The 22,847-nt window shown below is 45.2% G+C and overlaps 2 protein-coding genes across 4 annotated transcripts in view; one reads left to right on the top strand and one right to left on the bottom strand.

The window, feature by feature from the left end:
- The window catches only part of LOC138745394 (neogenin-like), a 176,446-nt gene that overhangs the window by 131,986 nt on the left and 21,613 nt on the right, over positions 1 to 22,847 (top strand). For 2 of the 3 annotated variants that reach the window (XM_069902386.1, XM_069902385.1), the window contains exons 10-20: positions 5,376 to 5,524; positions 5,832 to 5,970; positions 6,079 to 6,128; positions 9,250 to 9,391; positions 12,907 to 13,017; positions 13,866 to 14,060; positions 15,487 to 15,582; positions 17,922 to 18,157; positions 18,284 to 18,422; positions 20,202 to 20,309; positions 22,485 to 22,679. In XM_069902386.1, the coding sequence (XP_069758487.1) occupies positions 5,376 to 5,524; positions 5,832 to 5,970; positions 6,079 to 6,128; positions 9,250 to 9,391; positions 12,907 to 13,017; positions 13,866 to 14,060; positions 15,487 to 15,582; positions 17,922 to 18,157; positions 18,284 to 18,422; positions 20,202 to 20,309; positions 22,485 to 22,679 (1,560 nt within the window). The remainder of the gene's footprint in view (positions 1 to 5,375; positions 5,525 to 5,831; positions 5,971 to 6,078; positions 6,129 to 9,249; positions 9,392 to 12,906; positions 13,018 to 13,865; positions 14,061 to 15,486; positions 15,583 to 17,921; positions 18,158 to 18,283; positions 18,423 to 20,201; positions 20,310 to 22,484; positions 22,680 to 22,847) is intronic. The other variant, XM_069902384.1, reaches the window with a different exon arrangement.
- The window catches only part of bbs4 (Bardet-Biedl syndrome 4), a 65,098-nt gene continuing 56,991 nt past the window's right edge, over positions 14,741 to 22,847 (bottom strand). Inside the window, exon 18 of the mRNA XM_069902389.1 lies at positions 14,741 to 14,848. The gene's annotated coding sequence lies outside the window, so the exon portion shown is untranslated. The remainder of the gene's footprint in view (positions 14,849 to 22,847) is intronic.

Below are 22,847 nucleotides of genomic sequence, written 5' to 3' on the forward strand. Positions count from 1 at the left end.
ATATAGAAACTGGTTAATGCAGAAATAGTGAAGTCATATTGGAGTGTAAAAACAATGCTGGAGAAACTCAGCAGGTCAAACAGTGTCCTTTATATAGCAAAGATACAGATACAGAACCAACATTTTGGGCTCAAGCCCTTCATCATGGAACTTTGTTGCATAAAGTACTTTGTTTGATCAGCTGAGTTTCTCCAATATTGTGTTTTTACTTCAACCACTGTTTTACTTCAGTAGGCTTTCAGTGAATGTTGTGCATGGTCTCCTCATCAGAGGAAGAATGTTCTTGCCATTGAGGAGTGCAGCGAAGGTTCATCAGACTGATGCCTGGGAAGATCTGATTATGATGTATGAAGAAAAATCTGAGAGGCCAGAGTTGTACTCATTGGAATTTAGAAGAATGAGAGAGGATCTTTTAGAGATAGTACTAGACGGGTTAGATGCAAGAAGAATGTTCCCAATGTTGGGAAAGTCCCAAACAAGGGGTCACAGTTACGGATAAGGGTGAAGCCATTTGGAACTGAGGTGAGGAGAAACGTCTTCACTCAGAGATTTGTGAACTTGTGGAACTTCCACAGAAAGTCATTGAGGCCTGCTTATTAGATATATTCAAAAGGGACTTGGATATATCCTTTATGGCTTAAGGAATCAAGGGGCATGAAAAGAAAATAGGAAAAGGGTACTGATGTCACATGAAAAGCCAAGACCGTACTGAATCATTGTGAAGCTTGAAGGGCTGAATGGCCTTATCCTGCCCCTAAATTCTGTAATTCTATGATTCTGTTGTAGGTTCACACACACGGCAAAAAACAGTTTCTGTTCTCTTTACCATAGCAACAGTGACGTTTCTTTGAAGTTTAGAGGAATTCTCTGTGATCACTTGAGCACGATAGGTAGAAGTTGAGTGCCAGGAATCTGGGCAGTTTCTCATGAGCAAAGTTGAATACGCTGTCATACTTATGGCACAGGATTGAGACAACCCATTTAAACTGGGCACGGTCATTCACAGTTCGCCTGAAAAGAAAGATCAAATTCCTTAACTCATGGTGACATTTATGGATGTGACTAAGTTGAAATGCTGAAAGAGGATGCGCCATACTATTCTGGGTTGAACCGTATGATGTAAATTACCCAAGTTCAGTGAAATGATCACAACCTGAAGCATTGCCTGGCATCCTATATGTTATCAGATCATGGGAGTTTTAATTTGTCAGATAATCTTTTCAAAAGTTTTTAAACTGAATTTTTGGAGAACCTGGTCTTCTGTACTTATTTACATGAGTGGAATGTTCTATATGTTGCTGTTCAACCATCAGCACATTGGGGACATCCAGCGAGTCTAACCAATTGGCTCCAACCCATTCCATCTCTTTGGGCAGGCAACAATCCTCATGTTTCAACTTGTTTGAATTTACTGGAAGTGGTTGTTAGTTGCTCTCCACTGGCCACCGTGACAGAGGTGCACCAAAGAAGAGGTACAAGGACTGCCTCAAGAAATCTCTTGGTGCCTGCCCCATTGACCACCGCCAGTGGGCTGATCTCGCCTCCAACCGTGCATCTTGGCGCCTCACAGTTCGGCGGGCAGCAACCTCCTTTGAAGAAGACCGCAGAGCCCACCTCACTGACAAAAGACAAAGGAGGAAAAACCCAACACCCAACCCCAACCAACCAATTTTCCCCTGCAACCGCTGCAACCGTGTCTGCCTGTCCAGCATCGGACTTGTCAGTCACCAACGAGCCTACAGCAGACGTGGACCTACCCCTCCATAAATCTTCGTCCGCGAAGCCAAGCCAAAGAAGAAGGTTGTTAGTTGCCACCTGTTGCTGAATGTACAGTTGGAATGAGGTCTCTTAGCATGAATGTACAGGGACTTTACGAATGGCTTTTGATATTCTGAGATGCACAACTCTAGAAAGAAGAAATTCTCATTTATAACACATTTTTCTTTACCTGCATTGCATAGTCCTGCAGACTTCATCCCAAGTGAAGTTGTTATGACTGGTATTATATCAGGGCAGTTCCTCGGTGCTGCACTGGTGTCGAGGATCATTACTCAATAATTAAAACCCAATTGAGCCACTCTGCCTCATTTGAAATGATGCGAAATATAACAACAAAATTATGGACAAACAGATTCTATTAAGAGGTGGCATCACTTAAAATGAGAGAAACAAAATGCTTGTGGCTCCAGAAAGACTGGATGCACGTGTACACGCATAAACGGTGCATATGAGTGTGTGTGCGGGTGTGCACGCTTGTGTGTGTTTTAGTGCAAAGTGAACGATCGTGGCCTCGGCTAAATATTCAGTGACTGAACAAAACTGTATGAGCGGTGTACTGAAGATTAGTCAGCACTTGTGAGATTATCCTACTGAGAGTCATTGACGAGGGTTGGAGGGGAAGTATTGTCAAACACATGACTTCATTCATCTCCGTAATTGGACAAGGTGCCAGGGCCTGTTTCCATTCTGCTCTTTGTGATTTTGGAATGGGAAGGTGTCGGTCATTATTTCCGAGGGATGCAGGTGTGCATTTCCAGCCTGTGTTGGCAGGTGGCAGCTGGATGGGGTGAAGTCTAGTGTTGCGGCACTAATCGAAAGAAATGGATTGTGACTAAATAAAGCAAACAACTGTCAGGCTTGTTAGAGTTGCTGTAGTTTTTTTTGCTTGCACTGTTAAACACCATTAATTAAACATCGACTTATTTCACCATTATGTTCACTGCAGACAATGTAGTTGGATTTTCATTCTGTCTTCCCCATACCAACAGAATGGTTGGAGTGGTTTTCCTTTGTGCTCAATGTACCCCGAAGTGAGTGTTGCAGCACTAATTGAAAGATGCTTGGGGCCCTGGTGGTTTCCTCAGAGGTTTCTGCTTGTCAATGAGCCAATTCTTGTTGAGCTTTGCATAGAAATACAGTACATCTCCGATTATCCATAATGGTCGAGATCGGGCCTATTTTGGATAAACGATATTTTTGGAGAACTGGTCATTTTTTAAAAACAGCCCAGTAGCAACAGCAAATCACGTAGCAGTGTTTAAACAACAGAAAACAACAAGGGAAGGCTTTTTGGGTATGAATTAATGTTTAATTCTTACCAAAAAACAATCTGAACAAAGTAAGATAAATCCAACACTAAAAAATTGAAATTCTACTCAGAAGTTTTTCCAAAATTCCAAATTTTTTTTCAACCTTTGACGTCAGTTTGGCTCTGAAAATTTTTTCGATAACTGAGGATTTCTGATTGTTTTGTTATCTTCATTATCGAAATTTTTTTTGGAGGCGAAATGGTGTCATTTTGGCTTCAAAATTTTTTGGATAAATAAGGAGTTCTGATTTTTCTGAAATCCTCAATTACCCAAAAAAATTTCAGAGCCGAACTGACATCACTTCCAAGTCCAAAAAATTTTGGATAAGTGAGGATTTCAGATAACTGAGGATTTTGGATAATCTGCTTTGGAAAAGGTCCCAGCCTCCTGCTTCCTTAGTGCTTGTTAGATGAGTTTACACACAAGTAATGTGTTTGTGAATGGAATTGTGAGTCTGTAGAATTTGTTGTCACATATTGCTGTGAGAGCGAGGTGGTTGGCTGGGTTTAAGGCAGACATTGACAGGTATTTGATTAGTCAGGGGGTCAAGGGTTATGGGAGAAGCTGGGGAGTGGGGCTGAATTGGTGGATGGATCATCTCCTGATTAGAATGACAGAGCAGACTCAATGGGGAAACTTCTGCTTCTATATCTTGTGACCTATATCAGATCACCCCTCATCCAAGTTCACTCAACATATCCTCATGCTCTCCAATCCAGACAACAACCTTGTAAATATCCTCTATATAGCATCCACATCCTTTTCTGCAGTGAGGTGAGCAGATAGGAAAGCAATTTTCTGTGTGGGGCCTAACTATGATCTTGTATAGCTGCGTCATTACCTCCTGGAACTCAATTCTATGGTTAATGAAGGCCAACACACCATTCGCTTTCTTAACTACACTATCAGCCTGAACAGCAGCTTTGAGTGTCCTATGGATACGAACCCCAGGATCTCTCAGTTCTTCCGCGTTGCTCAGAATCCTCTCAATAACGTTGAATTCTGCCTTCAAATTTGACTGACCAAAATTAAACACTTCACACGTCTCCATCTGCCATTCCTCGGCCCAGCTCTACATCCTTTCAATGCCCCCCTGCAACCTCTGGCAACCCTCCAGACTATCCACAATGACACCAACCTTGGTGTCATCCGTGAACTTACTAACCCACCCTTTCATCTAAAAAGAGGGAGGGGTTCCAGAACAGATCCCTGCGCAACACCTCTGGTCACTGACCTCCAACCCATTCATCCCCTTAACCTGAAGCTTCTGAGGTGCACACTGATGAGGCACTGTAGAGGGTAGAGTCATGTGGACTGGCTGGGGGTCAAAGCAGAACTTCCCATGTCTCCCATTGAAGCTCACTGAGGGTCTGAAGAAGTTGTCTTGTCCTTTTTGAGGCCATAGTCCTCATTGTTTTCTTGAACATTTTTACCATCCCACTCTGTTTTCATAGATTAGACGTTTGTTCTTGCATTGCATGTAGCTCTGGTATTCCTGTTGTTCCTTTGTGGATGTTTATACAGTGAAGGAAACTATAAATGCAACACTGTAATTGTAATTTCTAAAATTGTGGCAGGTCTCAATTCAATATGAAAAGTTTGGATCTAATTTTCTGTAAATTCTTCCTTGTACCACTATTTTTCCCAATCTGATCCTAGTTCAGGATAACTTAAAATGTACCTGAAAAAGTTAATAAAGCTGGCTGCTAAGATTAAGGAACAGTGTTGAATCACAGAACCAGTGTACGAGGTCAACCCCTGAGGAAGATTGGGCCTGTCTGGATTTTCTGGATTCCATCGAGACCTTATTAACCCACCTAGATGTTCATTTGCTCAAAACATTTTTTAATTGACTGACCTGGCTGTGTTTTATCTGAGGATTTCTCCTTCAAAGTCTTTTCTACGATTACTGCTGTCCTGTCTACACTGCAGGCACTCTTCTGATTGGTTAATTTCCTGTCACTCATGGCTTCACTGTATTGTCCTCTCCTCCACTCCAACACTAGGCTTGAGAACCAGGTGCCTGTGGACGTGCATTGTCACCAGCTCTCTCACTCAGCTCAGGGCAGTAATGATTTGCAGTGATGCGCTGTTTGATTCTCCCTGAGCGTTCAGTTCATGGTGAGAACAGCCACCGCTGTAAAGAGTTTAAATTAATTCCCAGAGCCCATAGGTTGATTTGAAAGAACTGAAAGTAGCAGCGAGAACCAGTCCATTTTCTCTGCTTGATCTCCAGTTTGACATCACCTCGTGGATTTATTTTGAGAAACTTTCTATATTTTACAGTTCAAGTCCCAGGACCTGCCCAAAATCTGATTGCACAAGCAAACTCGCCCACTTCAATCACAGTCACATGGCAGGAGCCTCTTTCAGACAATGGGCCAATCGTTAACTACAAGCTTTACTACATGGAGAAAGGAGCAGGCAGCGAACAGGTGAGGAAACCGTCTCAGACACTTGGTCCCCTCCACAATCCTGATGGGACTAGTGGTGGGATATTTAGCAGGTAGTGGCATGGGTGGGCAAAGGCCAGTTCACTCCTGCCAGCAGCTTTGCCCAGATTAGTTATGGGAACTGTAACCTGGAACATGCTAGTCTAAACAATGGCATGTTGTAACTACAACTGCTCTCAGTCAAGGACTGGCCTGGGTCTTACTCTCACTTCCTGGTGTCCAGATGGAGCTTACTATAAAGTGAAGTTTGGGGCCAGTTTCATATTCCTCCCCTGATTTTTCCTTGCAGGACGTGAATGTCGGGGGTCTCACTTACACTATGAATGGGTTGAAGAAATTCACCGAGTACAGCTTCAGGGTGGTGGCATACAACAAACATGGGCCTGGTGTCTCCACCGAGGAGATCATAGCCACCACCTATTCTGGTGGTGAGTGAATAGCTGGAGGTCGGAGACACTGACCTGTTTTATCCTCTTTGTTGAGCATCTGAGTGTTTTTTCACGTTCTGCTTGAGGATAACTTGTTATATGTTTCAGTCCCCAGCGCACCTCCACAGAACGTCACGCTGGAAGTCCGCAATTCCAAGGTGGGTGCTTCACAGAAACCAGGGCAAATGATGCAGGCTGTGGATCATTGCTGGGCAGTGACAGTTTCACCTGCCCTCACTGATTCTTGACGAAATTAATCCATCAACTCTGGTCATCTCAAAGCTTTTGGGAAAGAATGTTTCAGGATCCAATCTACTTTCTATGAAGAAGTGCTTCATACATTCATTCTGAACAGTCTGGCACTAATTTTAAGGCCATATGGTGAGTTTGATGTCCTCTCACCCAAGGGGCATAATGAACAGCACTCAGGAGCAGGGCTCAGCCATTTGACCCCTGGTGACCCCTTGAGCCTCTCCTGCCATTCAATAAGATCATGGCCTCTGACCTGCTCCCTACTTCTACTCCTTGACTCTTTTGTAGTTAAATCACTGCCTTATATTCAATGGCGCACTGAAGAAACTTTCTAAAGATCCATGGCTTTCTGAGAGCAAAAATTCCACATCAGAAATGTTTAAGTACCGAGGTCCAGATACCCCATCTAGGGATATAGCCTCTGGATTTCATCCTGTGTATTTATATGATTCTGTATTCTGTACTCCACTGAGTTCAGGCCCAACCTGCTGAGCCTTTGTTTCTTTAACAACCTCTTCATGTGGGAATCAATCTCATGAACCCTCTCTGCTGATCTTCAGTGTATGCAGATCCATCCTTCAGTGTGGAGACCAGAACTATGGCCACTGCTCTCGGTGTGGTCTCACCAGGGCACTGCAAAGATCCCTCAACCCTTCCCTACTCTTGTGCTCCACACCTCTTGCAACATTCTCCCTGCCCCCCTTGTGACCTGCTCTACCTGCATGCTAACATTTTACCTTTACTACACGAGGACCTAGATATTTTCTCCCTCAACGTTCTGAAGTCTCATTATGTTTGCATAATAATTTCCTTTTTCATTCTTCCTTCCAACGTAACAATCTCATCTTTTCACATTATGCTTTCCCTGCAAATGTATTTCCTCCTGTACCTGGCCTTTCTATAATCCCTTTCAAGGCTTTTTGTATCTTCCTCACTTATCTTTGCATCATCAACAATTTTGTTTAAAGCACACAATCAGTCCCTTTATCCAGGTCATCAATGTAGATTATGGTAGTGGAGGCCCCAGCACTGACTCCTGTGACACAGCACTTTGTTAACAATTCCAATCAGAAAATGACACCTTTTTCCTGAATTGTTAATTAGCCACTCCCTGTTCTTGCCATTATATTATCCCCAAATCTGCTCTCAATGACTGCATTAGTATTTTGAGTGGTACTTCTGGAAATCTAGATCCACCATATCTACTGGTTCCTCTTTACTCACCCTGTATGTTGTATCCTTGGAGAATTCCAGTAAAATTTTCAAGCATGATTCCCCTTTCATAAAAGCACATTGATTCCATTTGATTGTCTCTGAAGTTTTTTAAACAATCTCATATTACCTCCCCAACAATGGATTTCAGCAAATTTCTCATTCACAGACATTAGGCGAAAGCCTCAGTCTCCTGTGACTTTCTCCCTCCTTTTCACTTCCCTGGGACTTCTCCAGGGTGCAGGCAATTTTGATAGATTACAACTGAAGCTTTGCACCTGCAACCATTTTGTTTGGGATCTGAGGGGTTCGGCCCTTCAGATGGATTTCCTCCTACGTTTTCATAATGTTCTTTAACCCCTGATAATCAGTTATTGTTGAATTGTTTGGTGAAGACCAATCCAAAACATTTATGTTGAATCTCTGCCAGTTCCTATTTCCCATTATTAATTCCCAAATTTCGTGCATTAATATTTATTTTGGCTCATCCCATTTTTTAAAATTACCTAGAGAAGACCTTGCTGTCTGCTTTTATTTTATTTGTTTAACTTTCTTATTTTACCTTATCCTCTTAATTTTTTTCAATCATCTTTTTAAAAAATGCTTCTTATTCTCTGTTCTTCCACTAATCTTGGTCAGGAAGCAAGTCTCGGTCAGTCTTTTCTCCTCTGCCAGTTTCCTAGATACCAGTAGAGCTCAGGAACCCCTTTGCCAATTTCAGCTATCTCACTGCAGCCCAACACCAACATCTGGGTCCTTTCCAGCCAGGTAACTGGGCAGTGATCAATGACAAGAGAACTGTCCAATCTCACTTTCCCCTGAACGCTCACTGTCAATTAATGAGATTGCTAATTAAGTCGGATCCCATTAATGTTTTAAGACTGAGAGTAATGCCTTGGTTCCATTTTTAAATACACCTGTTTTTGATGTGATGTAATTAAACCTCCTCACTGCTTTGAGCTCCCTTGTTTTCTGTGGTGCTTATCATTATCAATTAGGCCCAGAGAGAGGGAAAGACATTTAATGAGCAGGGTTTGCAGCTAATAATGTTTCTCATGAGAATTGCAAAGATAGAGATGTATTTTCTGAATGAATTTCGGAGGTACTGAGCTCACAGCTCATACCTCGCAATCCTGCTGCACTCTGCCTTGATTGGGTTTAATAGCTTCACTCCATTCACCCAAAGTGATTCCCTAACCTTCAATCCCATCAAAATATATGGCAGGGAAATTCCTCTGCACATAAATACATCCATAAAGGCTGTACTGTGATAGTTTTGTGAAGGATTTGCAGGCCATGATTTCTAAAGCAGTAGTTCTCAACGTTTTTCTCTCCACCTTAAGCATTCCTGTGCCATAGAAGCTCTGTGATGAGTAAGGGATTACTTAAGGTGGGATGTGGGTGGGAAGTGAAGGTTGAGAATCACTGCTTTAGACCCAATTGTTACAGAAATATTTTGTTTGAGAAAAATTGTCATTTTCCCATTCCCTTTAGAGTAATGAAATTGTTCACAAAATGAGTCAATGAGGGATGATTAAAACAGTGGTTTTCAAACTTTTTCTTTCCACCCACATTCCACCTTAAGCAATCCCTTACTCGTCACAGAGCACTGATAGCCTAGGGAATACTTACAGTGGATGACAGGGTGGGAGTTGTCTTCTGCCAACGTTGGGGTGGGGATTGATCAGCTGGTGGGGCTGGCAATTACTTAGTTGAAGTCGGGCTGGAGGTTGTGATGTGGGGCGTGGGGTTGCGGGCATTTTGCATTGCTCTGCTCTCCTTTCTGTTGCCGTTAAAACATTTTCTTTCCTTCAGAGCATTATAGTGCACTGGAAGCCACCTCCCCCAGGCACTCACAATGGTGTGATTTCTGGTTACAACATTCGGTACAAAAAGGCAGGTCGCCGTGGGGAGACGGACTCTACTGGAGGAAATCAGCTTTCTCAGGTCATAGATGGTGAGTCAGTCTCCTGTTAAAATCACAAGCTGTTTCTATTGATGTCTTGCTTGGCTGAAGGAACAGGGAATGGTGCAGAATTATGTGCCCAGTTACCCATCTCAGTCAGCTCCCTCCGGGGGAGGGCTGAAGTGAGGGTGGGTTGCAGTTCTGCTCAGTGTTGGAGCCTAGATTTGATGGCCAACGCACACGGGAGACGACAAATGCTGGAATGTGGAGCAACAATAAATCTGCTGGGAGAAGATGGTGGGGGGGAGGGGGGGGGGGTCGAGCAGCATCAACGGGAGAAAATTGTCGACGTTTTGGGCTGGAACCCTTCCTTCATCAAGACAGGATTGATGAAGGAGTCTGGCCTGAAATATTGACCATTCTTTTTCTCCTGCTAATTCTGCCAGCCTGCTGAGCTCCTCCAGCAGATTCCTTGGAGTTCTGCTGGCATGATGAAAGGAGATGATTGTCCACCTCTTCATGGACCGTGTATTTGCCAAACTACTGAGTAAAGGGATGCAATGTCCTTGAGGTTCATACCAAACTGCATTACACAGGACTCTGAGATCTGTACACTGTTCCCAAAAATTCAACCCAAGGCAAATGACGACTGGTGCTGGAAGGTTCTCAACCAGTAAAAGAAGCACTGATGTATTTCTGAAACTTGTTGGCCTTCCATTGCAAAGTGATGTCCGTAAGGAAATGCCACGTTCCAGGTTGTAGGAATCAGTGCTGAAGCTTGGTGCGGACAATGCAGATGCACTGTGGGGTAGGACCATGGTCATGCTACTACTGGACACTGAGGGAATGAGTCCTCACAGCCTCTCAAATGTTTCATGAGTGCAATGTAAATGCAGAAGAATGAGGGGTGTTGACATACCGAAACAGAACCTTAGGTAAAATAAATATAGAGAATCTCTCAATTGCACAGACTATATATAATATATATTGTGAATGTAGAATATTTATGAAATAAAACCGTGGGTCAGACCTGGCTGTGATTTGTGCTTGGTGGTTCATATGTGTGTTTAAGAACATTGGATTCGGGGATGTATAAGTAAAGCACAGAAGTCTGCTGATACTGTGATTGTAGTAAAACCGCACAGAAAAGTCTGGAGGAACTCAGCCGGTCTCGCAGACTCCAAAGGAGGTAAATATATATTACCGATGTTTCAGGCCTGAGTCCTTCTTCTGGTAAAACTCCTGGTATCCGGCACCTATGGGGATTGGTAGAGGTTGGATAAGTACATTTTCCAGTTGCTTAAGATTGCGTGTAGTGCAATTGGTAAACTAACGGCACGGAGTGCCAATTTTAAGCTTTTGTTTTTTTTTTAACCTATTTATTTTCCACAATTTTTTTGCTGGTTGCTTGAATTTCAGATAACAGGGGTTTACTGTATAAGCAAAAAGCTGGCAGGCATCTGATTAAAGGATGGGGAGAGAAAGGGGAAAGAATGGATGGGGGAGGAGTCCAGACCAACAAGCAAAGGGTGTTAAATGGATATGATAAGAGGAGAGGTGAGAATTGATTTTGGCTCTGTGAAAGGAGACAGGGGGCGGGGGTGCAGAGAGAGTACTGGAGAAAAGGAGACGGGGCGGAATGGCTTCTGACAATGGAGCAGTGGTTCTTTTGTTGCTCATTGAGGGCCTCTGGTGGTGGTAGAGTGCAGAAAAACTCTTGAATAAGTGGTGTGGAGAACTACACAGCCATGGTCACACAACGAACCCTTGGTCCACTGATGCTGAGCATCAAGCAGCCATTGACACTGATCCTGCACTAACCCCACTTTATTCTGAGCACATCCCATCAATGACCCCATCCCACCTCAAATTCTACCACTGATGTATAGACATGAGAAAGTTACTGGGGATAATCAACCTACAATCTGACATGGCTTCAGGATGTGGAAGGAAACTGATGCACAAAGGAAAATGCATGTGGGGACTATTGAGATGAGCCACTGAAAACTAGAGGATAGTTAATGCTGTTCCTTTATTGCAAAAGGGCAGTAGGGGTAAGCCACATGACTGTAGGCCATTGAGCCTTACATCAGTATCAGTGGAATAAATGAAGAAAATTCCAAGTGTTGGGGACTGATTTGGAATCGCCACATTGCTTGTGCAGAGGAAATCCTGTCTCCCTCACTTGATTGAGTTTTTTGTAGGGATAACCAAGGAGGTTATTGAAAACAGGGAGAGAGACTTGGTCAAATGTCTTTCTAAAGTACATAAATACAATGTCCTGTGTGGTAGGCTGGTCCAGAAGAGTAAAGTATTTGGGGTGCAAGGTTGAGCTGCTAATTGGATCCAAAATTGATGGTGACAGGAGCTCAAGGGTCGTGGTGGAAAGATGTTTATGCGATTGGAAGTGTGAGACCAGTGGTGAACCATAAGGATCAGATATATATCAATGGCTTGGATGTGAATGTAGTCAATGTGATTTATAAGTTTGCAAAGGACACAAAATTGTTGGTGTTGTTGAGAATGAGGAAGGTTGTCCAAGGCTACAGCAGGATCTCGATCAGGTGGAAAGTTGGGAGAAGTGTTGGCAGATGGAGTTTAATCTCAAAAGGTATCTGTGAAGTCAAAAAGGGGTAGAACGTGAACAGCATATGGGAGAACACTGAGGAATATGAGTGAACAGAGGGACCGAGAGGTCCAAATTCCTAGTTTTGTGGAAGTGGCAACACCGATGGACAAGGTGATGAAGAAGGCACGGGCCATGCTTCTCTCATGGGTTAGGGTCTGATGGGGCTGCACTTGGAGTAATGGGTCACTGCCCTGCAGCACAGATATGGAGGAAGTGAGGGGACGTCCATTCACCAGGGTGTTATCTGGATTGGAGGATTTTAGCATTGAGAGATCGGATAGCATGCATTTCCCAGAGCTGAGACGTTTCATGATAGAGGTTATAAGATTGTGAGGTGCACAGATAGGGTGGACATCTTTTTTATCTCAGAGTAAGGGTATCAAAGCAAGAAGTAGTTTAAAGTATGAGGGAGGAGTATTTTTTTTACTGAAAGGGTTGGTATCTGAAACTTGCTGTCAGGAGATGGTTGAATCACATATCTAATTCCTAGATAAAGAGGCATTTAAACATCACATGCTCTTAATGCACGTAAATTGGATAAGTGTGGATGGCAAGGATGAGGTCCACTGAAAAGTCCCTATAATTCTATGACTCTCAAGAGGCAAAAAATAAAAACAAAACTGGAGAAACTCAGAAGGTCAAACAGTGTACTTTATGTAGCAAAGATAAAGGCACATAACCAATGTTCCAGGCTTGAGGCCTTCTTCAAGGTATGGACAAAATGTGGGCAGGTGCATGAACAAAATGGTGGAGTTGAGGGGCAGGGTATGGTTTGGAAGATAGTGTCTGATGAGCTTTAGTGTTGGGCTGGGTGGTTTGGGATGAATGTGGGTTGACTTGTGTACTCTGGATTGGATATTTGACATGTGCGTTTGGTCACTGTGACACAAGCTCGGAAATTCAGTGTGGGGTCTTTGACTTCTGCCTTGTGTTTTAGGGCTGGAGCGAAACACCGAGTACAACTTCAGAGTTTCTGCCATAACGGTCAATGGCACAGGACCGTCCTCTGAATGGGTGTCTGCTGAAACCTTTGAAAGTGACCTGGATGGTAAGGATTGTTATTGATGTGAAAAACCAAACAGTTATTCCTATGTCTCAAAGCAGCTTAGTTGGCGTAGTGGTTAGTGCAACACTTTTACAGTACCAGCAATGGGGACCAGGGTCTGTAACGAGTTTGTACATTCTCCCCGTGTCTGTGTGGGTTTTCTCCAGGGATTCCAGTTTCCTCACACCCTTAAAAAAGTATCAGGATTCTAGGTCAATTGTGTGTAATTGGCAGCACGAAATAGCTGGGATGCGTCCTAGACTTTTGAGGGAAGTCTGAGAGGAAATCGGGGCAAGGATAAGCCCAGCAATTACAGGCCAATCAGTTGAGGCTGAATGGTGAGAAAGGCTTTGAAAATGTTGATATTGGGACTATTTCTATGCTCCTCTATACACCAAGGACCAGGACAGCAAGACATTGATGCAGAATAAAGCTTCTTCCACAAATGCCCTCGCCTCGAAGTGGAGAGGGTCCGAGGTGTAGGGACCATTAATTAGGGATGAGCAGGATCCTTGTGGCCACCCCACATGTGTTTTCCCCCCCCCACCCACCAGCATTGTGGCTAAGTGCCCTCCTCCTCCACTAATCCAGAGCCTCCTGGGGGCTATGTCATCTCCTTCTGGGTTTGGTGCCCTGGACAAGGAAGCAAAGATCAGGTCCTTATCCTCGAACAGATTTTGTGATAATGGTCCTACATCTTCTGATAGGGGAATGGGTGGGACCGAGCCAACAAGCTTGCTCCTGGAATGGATGGGCATGTGAGCAGCAACTGTCCAGAGGAGGTAGGGGGCTATTTGATCCTCACTCCTCTGCCAGCTGGTTGTTGTATTGACTGCTTTGATATTTGACAGAATCACGGGTTCCAGACAAGCCCAGCTCTCTCCACGTTCGGCCTCTCATTAACCACATTGTTGTAAGTTGGACACCTCCTGAAAATCAGAACATTGTTGTGAGGGGCTACGCTATTGGCTATGGAATTGGCAGCCCCCACGCAGAGACCATCCGTGTCGACTATAAACAACGCTATTACACAATTGAGAACCTGGGTAAGTGAGAAACGTGGGCTAGAATCGACTGCGGTTGTTTCTCCCTTAACTTTGGGTCTGAGGATGCTGTCAAGCTCTAACCACTGAGGCCGATGAAATGCTCTCTCACGGCGGAGTTTATCCACTATTATTGTATGTAGACAACTGGTTTTTATAGTTAACCAATTTGAAATGGTAATTGGCTATAGAATTTGGCTTTGAACTTTTGCCTCACTGTGAGGAGCTCTCACTCCTGGCAGAGAATGAGTTTTGGTTGTCTGCCAAGAAACTTCGAATGGCAGTATGTGACTGGACATTGCAGTGGATCAACAGTGGGATGGTATGGAGGGAGCTGGCTATGGGAAGGAGGGGGATTTCTTTCTCCTCCTCCATAAATTTTCAGCAGGTATGATGCCTGCGCAAAATTTTAGACCAGTTTGACTCTGCATGAGGGAGGTTAATTCAGACATGCGGTGACATATTTAGTGATAACACTGGACAGCAATTTTTTCAAAAGGTTTGCTTCCTGAAAAATAAATTGGGGATTATGATAGACACATAAGACAATTTCAGATTTGTGTCATGTAGGAAGTTGGAGAAGCATCAAACTAACTTTTTTTGAATTTAGCATATTTAATCAGATAATGAGGCTGACACATTGCATTAGTTCAACTGACCTAAAAATGTTTTGCCGCCGATTTTCGTTTGTACTCAGCATCTGATGCCTCTCATGTCAGTGTCCAACAGTAGTCAGCCAGCATTGATGGATTCCAGTTGCCCTGATACACCTTTTCCAGGGTCGCAATGTCCTGGTGAAAATGACGGCACCAAGATTAGCAGGGAAGAAGGTCCAAGTGTGAATGCAGAAAATGAATTTTGAACCACATGTGGCACTTCATAGTTTTGTAGACTTGAAGCATGAAAGCATGTTTGAACTACAAGTTATATCTTTTTTTTTAAAAAGTGTACAATAAGAAAATTTGAAGATGATTTTCATGATCAACAGCCCAAAATCCATAAAATACACCCAAAAGTGTTCAGGAAGCAGAATCTTCATTGTCTGGTGCAGTTAATGAAAACAGTGATCCCATACTCTGGCTAATGCCTGCCTGTAAAACACTCGGCAATTACATCAAATTGCTGAAAATATTTGCCATGTATATTTTGTTCTGAGAAGATATAGATGGTTAAATAATGTTTATTTTTTCCAATAAATTGGTGGGGAGAGGTGCAGTGAGGGCATTTCCCATGTGACCATTCTGTGAGAATTAGGAGGGTATCTGAACCTTCCTGAACAGATGACAGACCAGGAGCTACTGAGATTAGCCTCCTTGGCAAGACAAGGTACAACACCCTTGGTCTTCATGGCAATGCTGTCACCTGAGCCCCAATAATGGAGGGCACAGACCTTTAGCCCAGGTGCTCAGTAATTTATTCTCTTTTGCAGAGCCCAACTCGCACTATGTGATCACACTTAAAGCATATAACAAGATCGGCGAGGGAATCCCTCTGTATGAGAGTACGGCCACGAGACCACTAACCGGTAACAAAAATATTCCAAGTGTCTGCTTTCAAGTCCTAACTTACGATGCTGCTGTTAATCTGAATCTGTCTGAACTCTTGCTAATTAGAACTTGAAGTGGACAGTTTGGGATGGGGATGGTTAGAGGGTCATTTGGAAGCAGTGTGGGAGCGGATGAGGTAAGGGGGTAATTTGGGGAAGGTGAGGGGGTAATTTGGGGAGCTGTAACCCTGTGGTTTCCTGCCAAGACAAACACCCTTCATTTCCCCTGTCTCAATGAAGGGTTTCGGCACAGAACCTCAACCAAGCTTTTTTCTCCCACTGATGCTGAGTTCCTCCAGTAGGTTGTGTTCAGCACCATCTTGCCTTGGCGGGTGGGGTGGGGCGTTGGCTGATCTCCTATGCGTATGTCATTCGAGGTGTTCCTCTTCTCCTGGTTATCTTCCCCGCAAGGTACACTCTCTAACACTGGGCGAATGATAGTAAGAAAATCACACAGAAGTTCTGGATGTTAGAAATTGGAACTCAGTGATGTCAATATCAATTGGTCAGGCACAACTGCAGAGAGAGGAACAAAGCTCATGTTTCACAGGATACACAATGATCAGCACAAGCTGTCTTGGAGCTGAATTGTCAGCTCAGCTTCTGTCTGCACCTGATGCCCAATCAACCTGCTGTGGATTTTATGCCAAGAAAAAGGCAAAGAATTGAAAACTGGTGCAGGATGGGAACGTGGAAGCTCCCTTGTGGAATCCAGCATTTCCCGAATTATCTCTACACAACTAATAAATGCTATATTTGTAATCACATGACTATTAGTGGTTCAGTTGATATTCTCCAAGATGACAGGAAGATCACGAATTACAGAAGCCATCGGATTTGGAAGAGGAAAAGTAGGGGAGATGGGAATATCATTGGAGAGAGAGAGTTACCAAGGAGCCAGCAACAGGGCACCAGTGTAGATCTGGTACAGCAGGACTTGGTCTCAGTCCCAACCATGATAGAAGCTCTTCACCTTGCTCTTGAAAGGCAGCAATATATGACAATGCCCACAGGCACTGCTCTCCCCTTGTTGGGTATGCGGCTATTCTGGAGATGGTCCCATTTATTGAGTGTGATTATTTCACTTGTTGAGTTTGCGATTGTCTGAGATGTTGTGTGCATGACCTTCTAGCTGTTGACAGTTGTTGGGTGTGTGACTATTCCGTTTTTTTGTGCATGTGTCCATTCTAGTTGTTGAGTGCACGGCTGTTCTGGTCGCTGGGACGCGGCTGTTCCGGTCGCTGGGACGCGGCTGTTCCGGTCGCTGGGACGCGGCTGTTCCGGTCGCTGGGACGCGGCTGTTCCGGTCGCTGGGACGCGGCTGTTCCGGTCGCTGGGACGCGGCTGTTCCGGTCGCTGGGACGCGGCTGTTCCGGTCGCTGGGACGCGGCTGTTCCGGTCGCTGGGACGCGGCTGTTCCGGTCGCTGGGACGCGGCTGTTCCGGTCGCTGGGACGCGGCTGTTTCGGTCGCTGGGACGCGGCTGTTCCGGTCGCTGGGACGCGGCTGTTCCGGTCGCTGGGACGCGGCTGTTCCGGTCGCTGGGACGCGGCTGTTCCGGTCGCTGGGACGCGGCTGTTCCGGTCGCTGGGACGCGGCTGTTCCGGTCGCTGGGACGCGGCTGTTCCGGTCGCTGGGACGCGGCTGTTCCGGTCGCTGGGACGCGGCTGTTCCGGTCGCTGGGACGCGGCTGTTCCGGTCGCTGGGACGCGGCTGTTCCGGTCGCTGGGACGCGGCTGTTCCGGTCGCTGGGACGCGGCTGTTCCGGTCGCTGGGACGCGGCTGTTCCGGTCGCTGGGACGCGGCTGTTCCGGTCGCTGGGACGCGGCTGTTCCGGTCGCTGGGACGCGGCTGTTCCGGTCGCTGGGACGCGACTGTTCCGGTTATTAAAAAATGATTGTTCTGGTCGTTGGGATGTGGCTGTTCTGGATATTGTGATTCTGTGGGTTTTTGAGAGTGCGTTAAAGCCCTGTGGGTGGGTGTGTGATGTGTGACTGGTGCATTAAGGCCAAGGAACACATTTGTAATGTTAGTGCATTGAACTCTTGCTCTAATCAGTAACCTCAGTTTCTCTGTTTCTTCTCCATTTCATGCCTTCCTGCTGCCCTGCTCTGATGGAATTGCTCTCTGGCTTCTTTCCCCTGCTCTGACGGAATTGCTCTCTGGCTTCTTTCCCCTGCTCTGACGGAATTGCTCTCTGGCTTTCCCCTGCTCTGACGGAATTGCTCTCTGGCTTCTTTCCCCTGTATGATTTCCCCTGAAAACGTATGATTTTCATTTGTCTTCACAAACGTTTTGCTCATTTAATTTATCCCTCAGACCCATTTGACCCTTCACAAGTTTATTTATTTGATCTTTTCAATAATCCATACACTCCAGTACCAGACCCAAGCCCCATGATGCCCCCAGTTGGAGTGCAGGCCACTGTGCTGACCCATGACACCATCCGAGTCACCTGGGCAGACAGCTCCTTGCCCAAGAACCAGAAGATCACTGATGCACGCTACTACACGGTGCGCTGGAAGACCAACTACCCCGCCAACACCAAGTTCAAGGTGAGCATATGCCTGCCTTTGTGTCTGACTGCTTATCGTGCTCGTCTAGGCTTGGTGCAGTGGGTGATGGATGAGCTCTGCTACCTACAGGCAACACTAACACAGTGTACATTGATTCCCATTCAGACGGCAGACACCACCACGTTGAGTTATATTGTCTCAGGGTTGAAGCCAAACACGCTCTACGAATTTTCTGTGAAGGTCACGAAAGGTCGGAGGTCAAGTACCTGGAGTATGACTGCACATGGAACTACATTTGAAACCGGTATGCCTCCTTCCAAGAAAACATTGAATAATTTATCAGTGGATGTAGCTCCTAATTCTCTGTTACCTTACCTTTTAAAAAAATTTTAAATGTAGACATTCAGCACGGTAACAGGTCTTTTTGGCCCAGGAGCCCGTGCTGTCCAATTACATCTAATTAACCCTCAACCCCTGGTACATTTTAAAGGGTGGGAGGAAACCCACGCAGACATGGGAAGAACGTACAAACTCCTTACAGCCAGCGCCGGATTCGAACCTGGGTTGCTGGCGCTATAACAGGGCAGCCTAACCCTGCTGCCCTTTCAGGCAGTTTGTGGGGTCCTTCTTCAAGTTCGATCAGGTGAATTTCAAAAAAGTACTTTGTTCATAAAAAGACGTTCAGGAACGGCATAACTAGTATAGCAGTTGGTGCCAGGCTGTTACAGCGCCAGTGACCCAGGTTCGAATCCGGCGCTGTCTGCAAGGAGTTTGTACGTTCTTTTCGTGACTGCGTGGATTTCCTCCGGTTCCCTCCCACCCTTCAAAATCATAAAAGGTTAAAATGCATTGCATCTATACAGTACCAGACAACAAATAGCCTCGACTGTAGATGAGGCAAACATTTTGTGGAGCACCTTCACTCGGTCCATAACAGCTATCTTGAGCTTCCAGTTGGGTGTCATTTGAATTCTCCTTCCCACCAACCTGTCTGTTCTCAGCTTTCTCCTTACTGCAGATTGGAGGGGCAACATGTCGAACTCCTCTTGGGAAGTTTATCATGGTACGAATGTCGAATCTTCCAATTACAGCCGAGGTGCCCTCCTCCCACACACTCGCCCTTCCATTTCGTTTTCTTAAACCTTCCGCATCCCCTTCTCCCTTCTGGTTCCTTCTGCCCATTATCCCCTCCCCATCTGGTTCCATCTCTCACTGCTCCCCTATACTGTCAGGTACTGCCAATATTCCCTTCCCTCTCAGACCTGATGCTGGGGCACAATCCCAAACTGTAAACAGACTCCTTGTAAATCAGATGCAGACACTGAGTTCTTCCAACATTCTGATTATTTTATTCAATGCCATCAATACATCTTTCTTTACATTTATTGTGTCTTCAAACCAACGCATTCTATATACAAAACATCAGTACCACTCGTGTAGCAAAGCAAATCTTCAAGCATTTAAGAGGCTGTGACCCTGGGTCCAGCCCTCTGTGACTAGGGGTGGCAATACCTTCATCTGTGTTTCATCCCCAGGAAGCCTTTGCTGTGATGCATTAGTTGCCAGCCTTCCACTACGGACATGTTGTTCAAGTGGAGGACCAAGAGATTTCATGCAGACCAAATTGGTAACCTGAAGGTCTAGGATCAACCTTGAGTTTAGGCTGTCAGGTTAATCAGACAGGGTAATTGGTTACCACTGTCTGATTGATAGCGAGAAACAACTCTGGTACATAGTCATATACCTGACTAATAAAGCCTGCAGCCTCACGAGAATTTACCAGATTTCTGTATCACATTCTCTTCATCTCTGGAAGCTTGGAAAAATTCTTACTTAGAATTAATTCTGGGGATGGAGGCTTTGCAGGCAAATCCTCCCCTCTCCTGTTACCCCCCTCTCTGTTCCCCATTCCCCCCCCCTCTTGATCCCCCCATTCTCCCCCCAATTCCTGCCTCCTCTTCCCCCCCCCCTCCTCTTCCCACCTCTATCATCCAGGCCCGGTATCCCCACCTCCATCGTCCAGGCCCGGTGTCCCTGCCTGGTGTTCCCAGTCACTTTCTCACATTTCTCTGTTATTTTTCAGTGCCGACATCTCCACCCAAGGATCTAACTGTGGTCAGCAAGGAGGGCCAACCAAGAACCATCATCATAAACTGGCAGCCTCCTTCAGAAGCCAATGGGAAGATAACAGGTACTGGGCTGCGGGCCAGAATCAACACAGCCTCTAGCTTTGCTTCGCTGAGCACCTTCGCTTCGTCCGCATCAGTAACAGAGACCTCCCAATAGCCAATCATTTCAGTTCTATGTCACACTCAAGGGGAAGCGATCACCCCTTCACCCCCTACTCTTTTGTTCGTACACCTGCCGATGTTTTTCCGCACCTTGATGAAGGGCTCAAGCCCAAAACGTCGGTTATGTATTTTTACAATTGCTCTATAAAGGACATTGTTTGACCTGAGTTTCTCCAGCTTTGTGTTTTTACTTCAACCACGGTGTCTGAAGATTTTTGTAGAGGGTGGGACCATTGTCTGTGGGGGCATTTAAGAGGGCTGTTCCTGAATGATGAGGGATGTTGATCGACTACAGTGAAATTAAAAAGGAGCCCTATATAATAAGAAAATTTTGTTGGGGCAAAGGAGTTTCACTCTGCTCTGACTATATTGAACTGTGATGAGTGACATTTATTGCCTCCGTCGCCAGTGTTGTGCCTTGCCTCTCCTCGCCAACACTCATCTCTGAACCATCTGATTGGTAACAGTTCAAAAACCAAGTCCATGTCGTCTCTGAAACAACATGTGTTGCCTTGCAGCTGTTTCACAAAAATGGCCATTGAGCAGCAATTAAGAGCTGGACAAATGAGTGACTTATCCACAGGGGTGGAGGGCTGCAATTCCAATTTGCGGGGCTCTGCCATCAATGGGAACTTGTTGGGGATGGGAGAGCAGAGGACAACGGATCACATAGCATGGGAGGCTGCAGTTACTGATGGAGTGTTTAGGGGGAATTGAAAGAGTTGAAATGTCTTGGGAGGGGCAATGGGAGAGCTCAGGGTGATGGACTTGCTATGAGGATACAAGCAGCAGAACTTGAGATGGGAGGTGGGAGGCTATTTGTGAGTTCGTATAGCACCAGGCCTATGCAAAGCTGACAATAGGCCCAGGCCAGAACAGAAATGTTGGCCCAATTTCAAACTGCTTATTAAGTATTTTTGTAATCAGTGCTAAATACATCAGATTTATGCCTGGGTATGTACATGTAGTGTACATGATGTATTTACAAGTAACAGAGCAGAATAAAGGAACTAACGTGATTTAATGGCAAGCAATTTTCTACAAAATATAATGTAGTAAATGAACTGTAATAAGAAGCAGTAAATACAGTAGTTCATTCATGTCGATTCTGTAGTTGGAATTCCAGATCAGAAATGGTCGTCACTTTGCAACATGCTTCACGTGCTTTTCTTTGGGCAAATTCATCAATATCAATATTCTTTACCTTTGCCTCTACCAGGGGGAGTAAGCCCCCTCAAAATCATGACCCCTGTCAACTGGCCCACCTGCAGTCCCCCCATTCTGGCCCACGTAGCACAGTGGACAGGGTAAGTCAGAGGGAAAGGGTGGACGATGCACAAGAGGTGGGGGCATCGGTCTCCGTGACGGTTTGAAGTGAGCTCAGTGCAACTCAGCAACTGGAAGCAACGGTTCAGGAAGCAGGAGGGAGAAGCGGAGGGGTGGAGAATGTGGTGCGATCAGGAGATGGTAGTTCAAGTTTACCTGGAGGTAGTTGCCAGTCATCCAAAATTGGACGTCAGTCTAATGTTTACATTTATTGGTGCCTCATCATTGTCTGTGTCTCCAAACAAACAGGACATGATCCACAAGGGGAGAGTGAGTGGATATTTTTAAAAAATGTACATCGGGCAGCACTGTTACAGCGCAGGCGATTGGGACCTTGGTTCGAATCCCGCGCTATCTGTAAGGAGTTCGTATGTTCTTCCTATGTCCCCGGGGGCTCCAATTTCCTTCCACCCTTCTGTAGATTAATTGAGTGTAATTGGGCAGCATGGACTCGTGGGCTGGAATGGCCTGTTAACGTGCTATATGTCTAAATTTAAAAAAAATTAAATGTAATCTTATCTCGATGAAGGGCTCAAGCCCAAAATGATGGTTCTGTATCTTCATCTTTGCTCTATAAAGGACACTGTTTTACCTGCTGAGTTTCTCCAGTGTTGTCTTTATACTTAATGAACTTGGGTTCATCAATCAGGGCAACACAAAGCCTGCATTTTGGTGATAGTTTGTTCGGAGAGAGGGTGAAATCTTCCGTCATGCTTCAGTGTTTATCCTCTCTCTCTCTCTGCAAACAGGTTACATCATTTATTACAGTACTGACATTAAAGCAGAGATCCATGACTGGGTCATAGAGCCAGTAGTTGGAGACAGGCTGACTCATCAGATACAAGACCTGACTCTCGATACCACGTACTACTTCAAAATCCAGGCCCGTAATTCCAAAGGCATGGGCCCTTTGTCAGAATTCGTCCAGTTCCGCACTCCAAAAGGTAAGGGACAGCTCTGAGCGTTTATAATCAGGGCGATGTTTTTGGCTTGTCCAGATGATAACTTGGTCACCACATCCAGGGCCTGTGCCATGCTCTAAGACTATGTCCCAAACAAGAATCCCAGTGTAAAAGAAGAGCATTTCTTAGAGATGCAAAAAGATTCAGAGA

Source organism: Narcine bancroftii, chromosome 11 (assembly GCF_036971445.1).
Source record: "Narcine bancroftii isolate sNarBan1 chromosome 11, sNarBan1.hap1, whole genome shotgun sequence".
Taxonomy (NCBI): Eukaryota; Metazoa; Chordata; class Chondrichthyes; order Torpediniformes; family Narcinidae; genus Narcine; species Narcine bancroftii.